The 14,477-nt window shown below is 64.2% G+C and overlaps 1 protein-coding gene across 1 annotated transcript in view; it reads left to right on the top strand.

Moving 5' to 3' along the window:
• The window catches only part of TLN1 (talin 1), an 83,099-nt gene that overhangs the window by 38,439 nt on the left and 30,183 nt on the right, over positions 1-14,477 (top strand). The window contains 28 exon segments of the mRNA XM_019518014.1: positions 507-604; positions 798-927; positions 1,020-1,172; positions 1,329-1,471; positions 2,114-2,241; positions 2,621-2,681; positions 2,972-3,076; positions 3,284-3,439; positions 3,733-3,834; positions 4,068-4,144; positions 4,613-4,793; positions 5,614-5,727; positions 5,931-6,039; positions 6,588-6,796; positions 7,009-7,107; positions 8,324-8,491; positions 8,768-9,062; positions 9,394-9,560; positions 9,837-9,965; positions 10,390-10,503; positions 11,644-11,757; positions 12,010-12,144; positions 12,264-12,392; positions 12,535-12,637; positions 12,943-13,151; positions 13,458-13,577; positions 14,068-14,273; positions 14,275-14,422. Coding sequence (XP_019373559.1) covers positions 507-604; positions 798-927; positions 1,020-1,172; positions 1,329-1,471; positions 2,114-2,241; positions 2,621-2,681; positions 2,972-3,076; positions 3,284-3,439; positions 3,733-3,834; positions 4,068-4,144; positions 4,613-4,793; positions 5,614-5,727; positions 5,931-6,039; positions 6,588-6,796; positions 7,009-7,107; positions 8,324-8,491; positions 8,768-9,062; positions 9,394-9,560; positions 9,837-9,965; positions 10,390-10,503; positions 11,644-11,757; positions 12,010-12,144; positions 12,264-12,392; positions 12,535-12,637; positions 12,943-13,151; positions 13,458-13,577; positions 14,068-14,273; positions 14,275-14,422 — 3,902 coding nt within the window.

Genomic DNA, 14,477 nt, shown 5'->3' with positions numbered 1-14,477 from the left:
CCCCCCCCGCCCTGCCCGGCCTCACCTACGGACACCTGAGCACAGTCCTCATCAGCCCGAAGCCCTGGGGAGCCTCCGAGCCTGGCCTCACCCCTCTGCCCTGTCCCAGCCCGTCCCCTCCTCATTGCCCCTGAGGCCCCTTCTCCTCACCCTGAGCCAGTATGGTGGAGCGATCAAATCTGTGGAGCGATTGTGCTGCTTGTCTGCTCCATCCCCTGGGTCACGGTTGGGAGCTCCCTGGCAGCACACCCCCGTGCAGCACCTCCCTCCCTGGGGCAGGAGCAGGCAGACAAGAGGTTATGCACGCACCAGCTGACATGCGCTCCCCTGCGGCTCCCCCTCTCCCCACACAGCAAAGCCACATCAGCATTTCGTCCATCCTCAGCCTGTGTCCTGGGGGAGACCCTGCACCCTGGGATGTGTCCCAGGCCCCTGGCAGGGTGGGGCTGGGCTGTGCCAGGCCTGGGAGAGCCCCGCACTGGGAAGGCCTGTGCTCTATCTTTCAGCCAGTGACTTCGGGCTGTTCCTCTCGGATGAGGACCCAAAGAAAGGCATCTGGCTGGAGGCTGGGAAGGCACTGGACTACTACATGCTGCGCAACGGGGTGAGTGCCTGGGCCCTGCCCCCACCCCACTCCATGCAGAGGGGCAGTGGCACCCCCTCCTCCCCCCTGCCCCAGCTCTGGGCTGCCCTTGTCCTCTGCCAGGCCCACCTCCTCATCCCTCACGCTCCTTAGTGACGGTTCCCTGGGGGGGGCGGGGGGCCAGCTCTGAGCCAAGCCCCTGCTGTGCCTGCAGGACACCATGGAGTACAAGAAGAAGCAGCGGCCCCTAAAGATCCGCATGCTGGATGGCACTGTGAAGACTGTCATGGTGGATGACTCCAAGACCGTCACCGACATGCTCATGACCATCTGTGCCAGGATTGGTGAGGGCATGATGGGCTGGGAGGGGAGGGCAGTACCTGGCTGTGGGTGCCAGGGGCAGGACAGGAGGCTCTGATGCCCTCCGCCCCCACAGGCATCACTAACTACGATGAGTATTCGCTGGTGCGGGACATCATGGAGGAGAAGAAGGAGGAGATCACCGGCACCCTCAAGAAGGACAAGACCCTACTGCGTGATGAGAAGAAGATGGAGAAGCTCAAGCAGAAGCTGCACACGGATGACGAGCGTGAGTGCCCGGACCAGGCAGGGGGGTCCAGGGTGAGGGTGTGGGGAGGCCTGTCCCTGGGCAGGTGCTTGTCCCACCTCCCTTGGTGCCCCGGCAGTGTTCTGAGCATCCCCTGGTTCCTGGGCCATGCCTGGCTGACCCCAGCACTTCCTGCAGTGAACTGGCTGGACCATGGGCGCACGCTGAGGGAGCAGGGCGTCGATGACAGCGAGACTCTGCTGCTTCGACGCAAGTTCTTTTACTCAGACCAGAATGTGGACTCCCGCGACCCCGTGCAGCTCAACCTGCTCTATGTGCAGGTACCACCCCCCCGCCACCCCTCTGCTGGGGCCCTGTGCCCCTCACCACGGCCTGCCTGCAGAGACAGCGCTCAGCTGCAACCCTGGCACTGGGCTCCCCAGGTCCGGGTCTGGCCTTCCCCGTGCCTGCCAGGGAACCTCTCCTGCCCTGGCCGGAGGTCAGAGCAGCCCCCAGCCCGGGCTCAGCCCTTGCACTGCTGTGCTGCTGCTCTGAGCGCAACCAGTCCCATCTCCAACACTCCTGCAGTTGGCCCCTGGGCCACCAGAAAGGGCAAGTACGGTGAGTGGGAGGGTGTTCCCAGCTTTCAGGCCTGTTCTGGTCCCCCCTGTCTAGGTGGCTCATACCTAGGCATCCCCCACCTGCTGCCCTGGGCTAGGGCAGCCCACACACTTATCTTGCCATGTGAGGACTGGCCCTGGCCACACGTGCGGAGCGTCTGCAGAGCAGCTCAGCCCAGGCACCCCTTGCCCTCCTTGTCAGGCTCCAAAGCCTGGAGGGTCCTTCCCAGAGAGGCTGGGGGGTAGCAGGCTCTGTGATGTGCTCGGTGCTGTCACCACAGAGCCCTGTGGCCAGGCTGCCTCTGCCTGGCTGGGACACAGACCCTGCCCTGCAGGGCCTCACTCACCCTCTGCTGCCTCCAGGCCCGAGACGACATCCTTAACGGCTCACACCCCGTCTCCTTCGACAAGGCCTGCGAGTTCGCCGGGTACCAGTGCCAGATCCAGTTTGGGTCCCACAACGAGCAGAAGCACAAGCCGGGTTTCCTGGAGTGAGTGCCTGGAGCTGGCCTCTGGCCAGCCCAGCAGTGTGGGGCTGGGGGGCAAGGGGGCTCCTGAGCACCACCCTGGCCCAGTGCCCTTGAGTGCCTGCCAGGGCAGGGAGCACATGCCTGCTTCCTCAGGAGCATCTGTGCACCCCAGGTGCAGGCCTGGTGTGGCCTAACCGGTGAGGGTACCTGTGAGGGCACGTACCCAGGGCTGTTGGCTTGTACCAGAGGCTGCTGCTTAAGGGACCCTGCACTGCCCGTGGCCACTGCAGGTGTCTGTTCCCTCGCACCCATGTTGCCTCAGCCCCGGCCTTGCAGGGCCAGGACACCCTGGGGCTTATGCCAGCCCTAGTAGTGATGGCCTGCCCCATGCTTTCTGCAGCCTGAAGGACTTCCTGCCCAAGGAGTACATCAAGCAGAAGGGAGAGCGCAAGATCTTCATGGTGAGTCTGCAGGGCAGGAGAGCAGAGTGCCTGGCCCTGGGGCCCCACCTGCCAAGCTGCAGCTGAGGGCCACAAGAGCTGGCAGCCCTGGGCACACGTGCTGTGCTACAGTGGGTCATGGCTGAGGCTGGGTGGAGGCCTGGTGGAAGGTGGGGGCCCGAAAAGGGTGTGGGAGCAGGTGGGCCATGGCAGGCCGGGGAGGCAGGGCAGGGAAGGCTGGAGCAGTGGGGTAGGGCAGGGTGCAGCCAGGGCTGGGGATGACGGGGCCTCTCTATCTTCGCCTTTTGCAGGCCCACAAGAACTGCAACAGCATGAGTGAGATTGAGGCTAAAGTGCGTTATGTGAAACTCGCCCGGTCCCTGAAAACCTATGGGGTCTCCTTCTTCCTGGTCAAGGTACAGTAGTGGCTCCCTTGCCCCTCAGCCCTTCACCTCCCATGTCTCCCTCTCTCAACCTCTCCGTCCCTGGGGCCAGGCAGTGTTCCCCTGGGGCTGGGCTCTGGGGATCCCACTGTCCAGCGAGACCCCAGTATTCCTGCTCATGCAGGGGCTGTGCATGGGGCTGGCTCTGGGCAGCCGTGACCCCTCTGTGTCCTGGTGCAGGAGAAAATGAAGGGGAAGAACAAGCTGGTGCCACGGCTGCTGGGCATCACCAAAGAGTGTGTGATGCGGGTGGACGAGAAGACCAAGGAGGTGATTCAGGAGTGGAACCTCACCAACATCAAGCGCTGGGCTGCCTCACCCAAGAGCTTCACCCTGGTAAGGCCTCGGCTCTCAAACCCTCCTGCCCCATTTGTCCGCATGCTCTTTCCTGCCTGCCCTGCTCCCAGACCTCATCACCACGCCATCAAGCTCTGGGCAGGCTCACACAGACAGGCCCTGTCTCCTTCCCCTGGACTCATGTCTCTGACCAAGCTGTGCCTTGCACTCCCACTGCTGCCCCTCCGGCCATCCCTGGGGCATGGGAAACCCAGCAGAGCAGAGCATGCCCGGGGCATCTGGAGCATGCCGGGTGCCCAGTCCCCATGCAACACATTACTGTGGCCTTGCAGGACTTTGGGGACTACCAGGACGGGTACTACTCAGTGCAGACGACGGAGGGGGAGCAGATCGCCCAGCTGATCGCCGGCTACATTGACATCATCCTGAAGAAGGCAAGTGCTGCACCGGCTGGGAGTGTGGGGGCAGTGGAGTGGCATGCACGCTGTAAACACAGGCTGTTGGCAGAGCCCATCCAGGGCAGGTGGAGGGTTGGCAGGACTTGCTGCCTCACTCCAACATGCTTCGGCATCTCTGGGGGGGCTCCCTTGCATGGGTGGAGTGCGGGGCCTGGGCTGCCAGGAGGACAGATGCTGTGAGCTCACTCGTCTCTGTCTCTGTCCCACAGAAGAAGAGCAAGGATCACTTCGGGCTGGAGGGGGATGAGGAGTCCACCATGCTGGAAGACTCCGTGTCCCCCAAGAAGTACGGCCCTGGGCGAGCCATGGGTGGGGCACAGCAAGGCCCGGGCCTGGGAGGGTCAGCCCCGGGGGGGCCATGTGTTCCCAGGGGGGTGGAATGGGGGTTGTTCCTCAGACACCAAAAGGACCATGGGTTGAGTGACATTTGCAGCAGCTCTCAGCCAAACCTCTGGTGCGGGCAGGATGGCTGCAGTGCCCGTCCACAGGGACCTGCCAGCTGCCCCAACCCCTAAGAGGGGCCCTGTCAGGAGCCCCCTCCCCAGAGGGACACAATCCCTATGCCCAGAGCTGTGAGGGCAGGTAGGAGTGCTGCCAGGGCTGGGATGACGGAGAGCCCCATTCTCCGGGACACAGCCCCCATGCCCAGAGCTGCAAGGGCAGGTGGGAGGGAGTGCTGCCAGGGCGGGGGTGCTGAGGTGGAGGGAAGCCTCCTCCTTGGCTCACAGCCGCAGCATGCGGGGTCCCATTGCAGGTCCACGGTGCTGCAGCAGCAGTTCAACCGCGTGGGCAAGGTGGAGCACGGCTCTGTGGCGTTGCCGGCCGTCATGCGCTCAGGTGCAGGTGGCCCTGAGAGCTTCCAGGTGGGCACCATGCCACAGGCCCAGCAGCAGGTCACCAGTGGGCAGATGCACCGAGGGCACATGCCCCCCCTGGTAAGAGCTCCCTGTGCTGCTGTGGGTGCTGCCCCCAGGGCTTCTTGTGGTGCTTGTGGCCATCTTCCCCACCCGTGGCTGGGCAGAGCATGTCCCAGGGCTGTGCTTGCGCAGGTGGTCCCATGGGGCTGCCAGTGTCCCTTTCTCACAGATCCCTACCCAAGCTGCCCTGCAGCCCCAGCACCACTCATGGCAGCCCCAGGCAAGGAGGCCACACATGGGGCCCCGGACTCCTCCCTCCCAGCCCCATGTGATCTTTCCCATCCAACCTTGCAGTGGTGGCCACTGCACCCTGGGCTCTAGTGGGGCCAGCTACTGCCATGTCCAGCCCCACTAGTGCCAGTCCCTTGAGGCTGGCAGGGGAGCAGGACACGGACCCACCAGCCTCAGCCATGGATGGTACCTGTTGCTTGGGGTTGAGCTGGGCTCTCCTATGCATATGGAGGGGTTTCCCTGTGTGAGGCGGATGCCAGATGCTGCCTGGTCCCCTCCCCGTGGGCTCTGTGAAGGCAGTGCCCAGGATGCTGGGCTTTCCTGAACACTGGCCTGGGAAGGCAACCTAGCTGGACCAGGCTGTGTCCAGGCCCGTGGGATTGGGCATTGCAGGCTCCTGGTGTTCTCCCACCCCTCAATGCAGCCTGGCTCTTGTGGGATGTGTGGCTTCCCCTCTGCAGCACTATGTCCATCCATTGGCAGGTGCCTGCCCAAGCGGCATGTTGGGGTGTTGCTGTTGCCTGGTGGTGGGAGGGGGCCAGGTTGGGTGAGCGTGACAGGCACAGCCCTGCAGAACCACTAGCACCGTCTCCACCTTGTGTTGCAGACGTCGGCGCAGCAGGCCCTGACCGGTACCATCAATTCTAGCATGCAGGCGGTGCATGCGGCACAGGCCACGCTGGATGACTTTGAGACACTGCCGCCACTCGGGCAGGATGCTGTGAGTGCCGGGTGTCCATGGCCCTTTCTGGCGCTGGGGGGATTGTCTGCCTAGGTTGAGGGACGGGGCCTGAGGGAGTGACCTCTGTCCCGTGGAGCAGGTCCTGGGGAACTGGGGCTGGGGCTGAGGTGCACTGGGCCTGCAGGTTCTCTATGCTGGTTGGGGCTGGAGCATCCCTAGCTGACCCTGCTGCCCCCTTTCAGGCCTCCAAAGCCTGGCGCAAGAACAAGATGGATGAGTCGAAGCACGAGATCCACTCGCAGGTGGACGCCATCACTGCGGGCACTGCCTCCGTGGTGAACCTGACTGCAGGTGTGCAGTGCGGGGAGGGCTGCTGAGCATCCCGGCGCCCCGCCATGGGCCCCTACTTTGCTCTCTAGGACACACACTTGGAGCTGGGCAGCGACTGTTTGCCCCTTGCCCCAGCACAAACCAAGCCTCTGGGGCTGCCATCCTGCCTGGCCATGCTGTCCTTCCCCCAGGCCTTGCTGCCCCACGTTACAGTGACCTCCGCCTCTGCCCCGTGCCCCTTGCTGCCACCTTCCACTGCACAGCCAGGTTCCTGGGCCCCACCGCTGAGCTGCTTTTCTCTCTCTGGAGCATGTGGTCTAGTTGCTGACGTGGTGCTGACCCAACGTCACCCTGCACAGTGCCTCTGGCCCCACACCAGTGCTGTTAGCCCCAAGCCAGGCTGTGGGCCTGACATAGCTGCAGCCTGGTCTGAAGGTCCCTGCTGTCCCCTGGGACAGGGTTGTGCCAGCTCAGCTGGGCCTGGATGTTCCGGTCTCCCCGGGCTGCCCAGGCCAGGAGGGCACGTGGTCTGTGCCCCCTCACACCCACACACGCACTTCCCCATGCAGGGGACCCAGCTGACACGGATTACACGGCTGTGGGCTGTGCTGTCACCACCATCTCCTCCAACCTCACTGAGATGTCCAAGGGCGTCAAGCTGCTGGCCGCCCTCATGGAGGACGAGGGTGGGAATGGGCGGCAGCTCCTGCAAGCAGCCAAAAATTTGGCAAGCGCCGTCTCGGACCTGCTGAAGACCGCTCAGCCAGCCAGCGTTGAGGTGGGGGCCGGGCCATGCCGTTGGGCTGGGGAGGAGAACAGCCAGGCAGGGCAGATGCTTGCTTGGGGGCCCTGTATGGTGGGCTGGGAGGAAGACAGTGCTGGGCTGGGGTGTGATGCTAGCAGGGGGGGCATGGTGCTGGGCAGGGGAAGGTGGGGGGTGGGCACAAGGCACGGTGCCATCCTAACTACGTGTCTGCATGTGCCCGGCAGCCACGCCAGAACCTGCTGCAGGCAGCCGGCATCGTGGGCCAGACAAGCGGGGAGCTGCTGCAGCAGATCGGAGAGAGCGACACCGACCCGCGCTTCCAGGTGAGGATGCAGCTCTGGCCAGGAGATGCACTCTGGGGACAGTATCCAGACCCTCCCCATCTCGCCCTGCCCACACCTGCCCCAGCATGGGCTGGCTGGCTGGTAGGGCCCCTGTGTGGCAGCTGTGCCAGGCAGCATGGCCCTCTTGCCCATGCCAGGAACTGCCAGGACATAACACCTCTTCTCTCGTGGATCCTATATAGATCGTGGCGAGCCGGTGTGCTCGGACCCTGCCCACGTCCGACCCAAAGACGGTAACGAGGGCAGGGCGCAGTGCAGCTGCCCCCCTCTGGGCAGGGTGCTCCTCCTTTGGGCACAATCAGCTGGGTGCTGTGGCTGGAAACGGGTCCCAACCTGCTTCTCTTGTGATTTGATTCTGACTCTGAAGCTCATGCCCTCGGGTCACTGCCCAGTGCCTCCCGGCAGAACCCCCACAGCCCGTCCTGTCTTGGGCACATTCAGGGCTCAGCGCAGGGGTGTGGGCATGGGGCTCCATCCCTGCCCCTTCCCCATGCCGGCTGTGCAGACCTGCCGCCCAGACCCGAGGGCATCCGCTCCCTGCCTTCTACTGCTGCCAGGGCTGCTGCTGCCACAGGGGCAGATCTGGGTGTGATGGGGCCGGGCACTAGTGAGCCAGTGCATGTGCTCCACGGCTCCATGATTGTGGCTGGAGCTGGTGGTGGACTGGGGCTGTGTCTGCATCGGGGCCCTTGGGGCAGGGGCTGTGCTGTGGCCAGGGGTGGGGAGCGGTGTGTAGGCACAGGGCAAGCCAGGCCGCATGGCTGGCTGCAGGTGGTGGGACAGGATGCTTGGTGTGGTGCAGGCTGGTGCCAATGGGCCTGGCCCCACTTTGTCTGTGGAGTTCCTGCCCCCATCCCCCTGTACTCCAGGGCAGCTGCAGTTCTGTGCAGTGCCGGGGCGGGGGCTACCCATGTCCATGCTTACCCCGGGCCCCAGCAGTGCCCACCTTTGTGCCCGTGGCCCGGGTGAGGCGCACAGCAGGCCCGTGGTGCCTGGCAAGTGTGCAGCGAGTCGTGGCACCCCGGGGCAGGTGGTGCTGCAGGCCTGTTCAGTGCCGCCAAGCTGGTGGGAGTAGGAGGTCGGGCTCGCATTTCCCTGCTGAATATTTCAGGAGTTGCTCCTTGCTGAGCAGGCAGTGGTGGGGCAGCTGCTGCCTGTGCTGTGCTGACCCTCTCATCTGACATCCATCCTGCAGGACATGCTAATGCAGCTGGCGAAGGCAGTGGCCAGTGCCGCGGCTGCGCTCGTCCTGAAGGCCAAAAACGTGGCCCAGAAGACGGAGGACTCGGTATTGCAGACGCAGGTGATTGCGGCCGCCACGCAGTGCGCTCTCTCCACCTCCCAGCTTGTGGCCTGCACCAAGGTAAGGCCTGTGCTGATGAGCAGAATTAACCCCTCTCTCTCCATGTACTGGCCCTGCCCTGGCCTGCCGGCACAGGCAAGAGCCAGCCCCTGTCCATGGGGTTGCCTGGGGTACGTTCTGGGAGTGGGAGAGGCCAGGTGGGGGCCTCGGTTAACTCTTTCTGTGCAGAGCAGTTATAATTCTTTCTGTGCTGCAGCACAGTGTGGGAGGCAGGGGTGTTGGCCCTCTCCTTGCTGCAGTACAGGTAGGTGTCTCCAAGTTCTCTCCTCTGTGCAGGTGGTGGCTCCCACCATCAGCTCCCCAGTGTGCCAGGAGCAGCTGATTGAGGCTGGCAAGCTAGTGGCCAAGTCAGCAGAGTGCTGCGTGGAGGCCTCCCAGGCAGCCACCAATGATGAGCAACTGCTGAAGCAGGTGGGCATAGCAGCCACGGCCGTGACCCAGGCCCTGAATGACCTGCTGCAGCACATCAAGCAGCACGCCACAGGTGGGCAGCCCATCGGGCGCTACGACCAGGCCACCGACACCATCCTCAACGTCACGGAGAACATCTTTAGCTCCATGGGTGATGCAGGTGAGGTGGGGCAGGGTGCGGCGCTGTGGTGGGGGCGATGGGTGAGTGCCACAAGGCAAAATGTGGCCATCCTTGAAGGCCGTGTCTCATCCCTGCGCTGGTGCCCGGGGGTTGATGGCTCCATGTGTGGTTGTGCAAGGTATCCAGGTGGCACCAGGTCTCCTGTAGCCTGAGAGTGGGGGACAGAGCCTGTGGCAGTAGGGCACATGGCACCAGCAGTGAGGCAGTCTGGGGGCCCAATGGCAGCTGGCAGGGGGTGGGGGGAGCATCTGCCTCCTGCAGGAGGCACTGCACAGGCTGAGGGTGCTGACAGACACTCCCCCCTTTCCAGGGGAGATGGTGCGCCAGGCCCGCATCCTGGCCCAGGCCACCTCCGACCTTGTCAATGCCATCAAGGCTGATGCAGAGGGTGAGACTGACCTGGAGAACTCGCGCAAACTGCTGAGCGCTGCCAAGATCCTGGCCGATGCCACCGCCAAGATGGTGGAGGCAGCCAAGGTCTGTGGGGCAGGGGTTGAGCGGCCGTGCTGAGGCTGCAGGGAGGCATGGGGGTCTGGGGCTATGGAGGGAGCATGGAGGGCAATTGTCACTTGCTGCTGAGCAATTCAGGGGAAGCACCTGGCTCCCCTAGGGCTCGGGCACCCTACTTCCCTGTTCCCCCTGTGCTCTGCCCGTGCTGCAGGGAGCCGGGCCAGGCTCAGGAAGTGCTGGTGGGGGACTGGGCTGGTCGGTGCCACTGGGTGCATCTGTCCTGATGATATCCCATGCTGCCAGGGGGCTGCTGCCCACCCCGACAGCGAGGAGCAGCAGCAACGGCTGCGGGAGGCAGCCGAGGGGCTGCGCATGGCGACCAATGCCGCAGCCCAGAATGCCATCAAGAAGAAGCTGGTGCACAAGCTGGAGGTGAGCGGGCCAGGCTGGACTGGGAGGGCCTCATGGAGGATCACAGCGGCAGGGGCTGCCAATAGGCACAGGGGTCTGCAGGGGCAAGCAGGGCTAGGGCAGGCGCCAAGGACCCTACCTCTTCCACATAGCCATGAGCCCCCCTCTTCCACACACTGCTGTAGCTTCATGGGTCAGGATCATATTGCCCTGACCAGCAGGGCTGGTGCTGCTCTGTGGGTAGGCTTGTGCAGAGCCCATGCCTGGCCCTGAGCTGACCGGCAGGAGCCCCTGGGGGAGGGCCAGATGGAAGAGTCAGGCCCTGCTGGCTGGAAGAAGCTGCCTCAGTACTGGACATGGGCGACTGCCTCTGCCTCGTGCCCCGGAAGTGCCAGCCCCCAGACACACACCCATGGCTCAGACTTACATGCCACCTTCTCCCCAGCACGCAGCCAAGCAGGCTGCAGCCTCCGCCACGCAGACCATTGCCGCCGCGCAGCACGCTGCCTCCTTCAACAAGAACCCGGCTGTGCAGCAGCAGCTGGTGCAGAGCTGCAAGGTAAGGAAGCGGCACGTTGTCCCGGGCCCAGCCCGAGCCAGCTGCAGCTTCGACACCCTCCCCCCACCCAGCCCTCTGGCCTGCAGGGCTGCACTGTTCAGCCTCTCCTGCCCATTGGGTGGTACTGAACAGAGCCCCATCGGCCCAGACCACAAGCTCGCTTGCTAGCACCTTCGGGAGCTGTCGCTGCCCTTGCTGGGTGTAGCACAAGGAGCCTTAGGTCCCCCGCACAGGCCACAGGGGCTGCTCCAATCTCCCACAACCTCTTCCAGCCAGACGGTTCCCACTCACCGGGGCTGGTGCTAGGCAGATGTCCAAAAAACTGCAGTTACAAAATCAGGGGAAAGACAGTTTTGGGTAAAAGCCTGCCCTGGGGCAGTAGTGAAAAGGAGGCTGATGTTACAGGTGAAAAACATACATAACAGAGGAGACAGATGGAGCACAGACAGTGGCAGAAGGGGGTGCAGCAAAGGGAAAGCATCAGCCCAGAGACCTCTCCAGTGCTCTGTCTCCCATCTGGTGCCCTCCCTGTGCCTGGGAGATGTGCTTGTGCTGTGCCATGGGCTGGCCAGGTGTCTGCGGCCTGGCCCAACCCTGGCCAGCTGATCCAGGGGGTTGAACAAAGAATTGGAGGCAGAAGTGAGCTAAGAACCGGGCCCTGATCTGCACGGGTGACGCATCCCGCTGTCACGTTGCGGTGCATAATGACACACAAGTTGTGTCGGAGGAGACTAGACATAGGCGGCTGCACCTGCTGTGCGCAGCGTTGTCCCATCCTGCATGGAGCCAGGTGGAGGCAGGTGCTGGAACCATCGTTGTTTGAGCCCTGGGGAGACGGGCTGAGACCTGGTACTGAGATGCCTTCCTGGGAATCCTCGTCCAGTTGTGGAGGCTGCAGGAGGGGCCCTGGGTTTCCCGGGTGGTTCAGGTCTCCAGCGAGAGTCAGGAAATGAAGGTGCTGGCCAATGATGTGAGGCTGGCTGTGGTCTCAGCTGGTCCTGGCTCTGCCATGTGGCCACCTAGGACAACAGCATGGGGCCAGGGTCAAGCCAGTCCTGGAAGCACCACTCTGGCCTTGCCACATTTGTTGTCAGCCTGGTCTGGGGCACCCTGCTGACTCTGCCCCTGGTCTGGTTGCAGGTGGTTGCAGATCAGATCCCGATGCTGGTGCAGGGGGTGCGAGGGAGCCAGTCACAGCCGGACAGCCCCAGCGCGCAGCTGGCCCTCATTGCTGCCAGCCAAAATTTCCTGCAGGTACCTGGACTGGCGCCCCAGGGGTCCCCACAGCCACTCTGCGCACCGTATGGCAGACGGGGGTCTGAACTCTGCACCCACCCTTTACTGCTGACTGGCATCGCTCTGCACCCCTGAGACTCCTGGTCCCATCGCTGGGATGACCAGGTCGCTGGGCTCTGGGCATGCGGTGCCAGGCTCAGGGACACTGTCTTGGCATGGGACGCTGCTGCTCACTATCTTGTCCTCATGGCCTTTCTCTCGGCCCCACAGCCCGGAGGAAAGATGGTGGCTGCTGCCAAGGCCACTGTTCCCACCATCACAGACCAGGCCTCCGCCATGCAGCTCAGCCAGTGCGCCAAGAACCTGGCCGCAGCCCTCGCCGAGCTCCGCACGGCTGCCCAGAAAGTGAGACGTCCTCCTGGCCTGTGTTGTGGTGCAGGGTGGATCCCAGGGAGGGAGCCCCAGGGCCCCTGGTTTGGGGGCTGTTGCCACCCCATGTGGTCACGACCCCTCTCCTGCTGCAGGCACAGGAGGCCTGCGGGCCCCTGGAGATCGACTCGGCCCTCAGCCTCGTGCAGAGCCTGGAGCGAGACCTGCAGGAAGCCAAGGCCGCCGCCAGGGACGGCAAGCTCAAGCCTCTGCCTGGGGAGACGGTGAGGGCTGATAGGGAAGGACAGGGGGCAGGGCATGCTGGCTCCCAGGAGCGGCAGAGCTAGGGGGTATGTGGTGGGGCAGCGAGGTGGGGAAGGATGGCTGTTGACTGGGGAAATCTCCCCCTCCCCCATTGTCCTGCAGATGGAGAAGTGCGCACAGGACCTGGGGAACAGCACGAAGGCTGTCAGCTCTGCTATCGCCCACCTGCTAGGAGAGGTGGCCCAGGGCAACGAGAACTACACAGGTACAGGCAGTGCTCAATGGGATGGGGACCAGGGAAGAGATGGGCCCTTGCTGCCGCAGCGTGAGGCCCCATCTGGTGTCGCATGTCTGGCGGTCCCAGCTCTAGGAAGTTTGTCCTGGCCCTAGACAGACCGGTGGGCAGGGAGTGTTGGGTCAGTGGCCAGTCGCAATCCAGGCAAGGGGCAGGCAGCCCTGGGAGGGGCCAGTCCAGCCGTGTGCATCTAGCTGCAGGGGCAGAGCCCTGCCTCTCTGGGCAACACCCCAGCCCCTTTCAGCCCGGGGCCCTGGCCTACATCTCGCTCGCAGGGATTGCTGCGCGGGAGGTGGCTCAGGCCCTGCGCTCGCTGAGCCAGGCTGCCCGTGGCGTGGCGGCCACCACGTCGGACCCCCAGGCACAGAGTGCCATGCTGGAGTGCGCTGGCGACGTCATGGACAAGGCCAGCAACCTCATTGAGGAGGTCCGCAAGGCTGTGAGCAAGCCCGGTGACCCCGAGAGCCAGCAGCGCCTGGCCCAGGTGAGTGCAAGGGACCCCGAGAGCCAGCAGTGTCTGGCCCAAGTGAGCACAGGGCTGCAGACCCTGAGAGCCAGCAGCACCTGGCCCAGGTGAGCACAGGACTCATGGCCTGGTGATGCTGGGAGCCACTCCCCGGCCCACCCCAGTTTCTCTCCAGAGCAGCCCTGTGTCCCTGGTGAGGTTGAGCACATCCCCTGTGCCTGTGGGACTGGTGGGAGGGGCCCATGGTTTGGTTGGAGAGGGGGGCGGGCTGAGTTGGGGGCACATGTACAGATGAGTGACTGCCCCCACCCACTGTCCCGGCAGGTCGCCAAGGCTGTGTCCCAGGCCTTGAACCGCTGCGTGAACTGCCTCCCGGGGCAGCGTGATGTGGACGCCGCCATCCGCACCGTGAGCGAGGCCAGCAAGAGGCTGCTGGCCGAGTCAGTGAGTGTCACCCTGGGGCTGAGGCTGGGCCTTTCTCTGCCCTGTTCCCACGACAGCTCCTCTGATGCGTGTAGCTGACTGGGGTTTCCCAAGGTCCGGCCTAGCCCTCTGCACCAGTGTTCACTGCTCCGGGATGCTGGTGCTGGCAAGAGCCAGGCCCAACCTGGGAGGTGCTGGGGGGAAGAGCTGGGCTCATGACATCAGCTATGGTCACCCGCACCCCAGGTGCATGTAGCATGAAGCTTCCAGAACCACTGCATGACCAACGCCACCTCCACCCTGCCCCTGTGCTGGGAGCTGTGGGCAGGAGTCAGGGCCACAGTGCCCAGCGCAGCAGCATACCCTGGGCATCTGACCCTGCTGCCGTGGTGGGGGTCAGCTCGTGCACTTGTCTGGGTCTCCTGGCCTGGGCAGCACCCCTGGGGTGGCATCCAGGGCTCTGGGCTGTATGCACATGTGCAGCTGTGGCCCTGACCACCCCTTCTCTCAGTTCCCCCCCAGCAGCAAGAACTTCCAGGAGGCGCAGGGCCATCTGAACCAGGCGGCTGCCGGGCTCAACCAGTCGGCCAACGAGCTGGTGCAGGCGTCTCGCGGGACTCCCCAAGACCTGGCCAAGGCCTCTGGCAAATTTGGGCAGGATTTCAACGAGTTCCTGCAGGCAGGAGTAGAGATGGCCAGCCAGTCCCCGGTGAGCATGGTGCAGGCAGCTCGTTGCTGGGCTTGCAGCCCGGCCTGGGCATAGGGCTGAGCAATGGAGGCAGCAGGTGGGGGCTGGCGCTTGCACTGGTACCATCACCACTGCAGAGCTGGAGACCCGGCTGGCTAGCAAGATGGAGAGCGAGGAGGTGGAGGGTGGGGGGCAGCTGAGCTGCTGTGGGGGTGGGGGGGGCACAGTGCATG

This window comes from Gavialis gangeticus, unplaced genomic scaffold (genome assembly GCF_001723915.1).
Source record: "Gavialis gangeticus isolate Ggan-Ray unplaced genomic scaffold, GavGan_comp1, whole genome shotgun sequence".
In the NCBI taxonomy this organism is placed as follows: Eukaryota; Metazoa; Chordata; order Crocodylia; family Gavialidae; genus Gavialis; species Gavialis gangeticus.
Note: the sequence above shows the minus strand (reverse complement) of the source record. Positions and strands in the feature narration are given on the sequence as shown.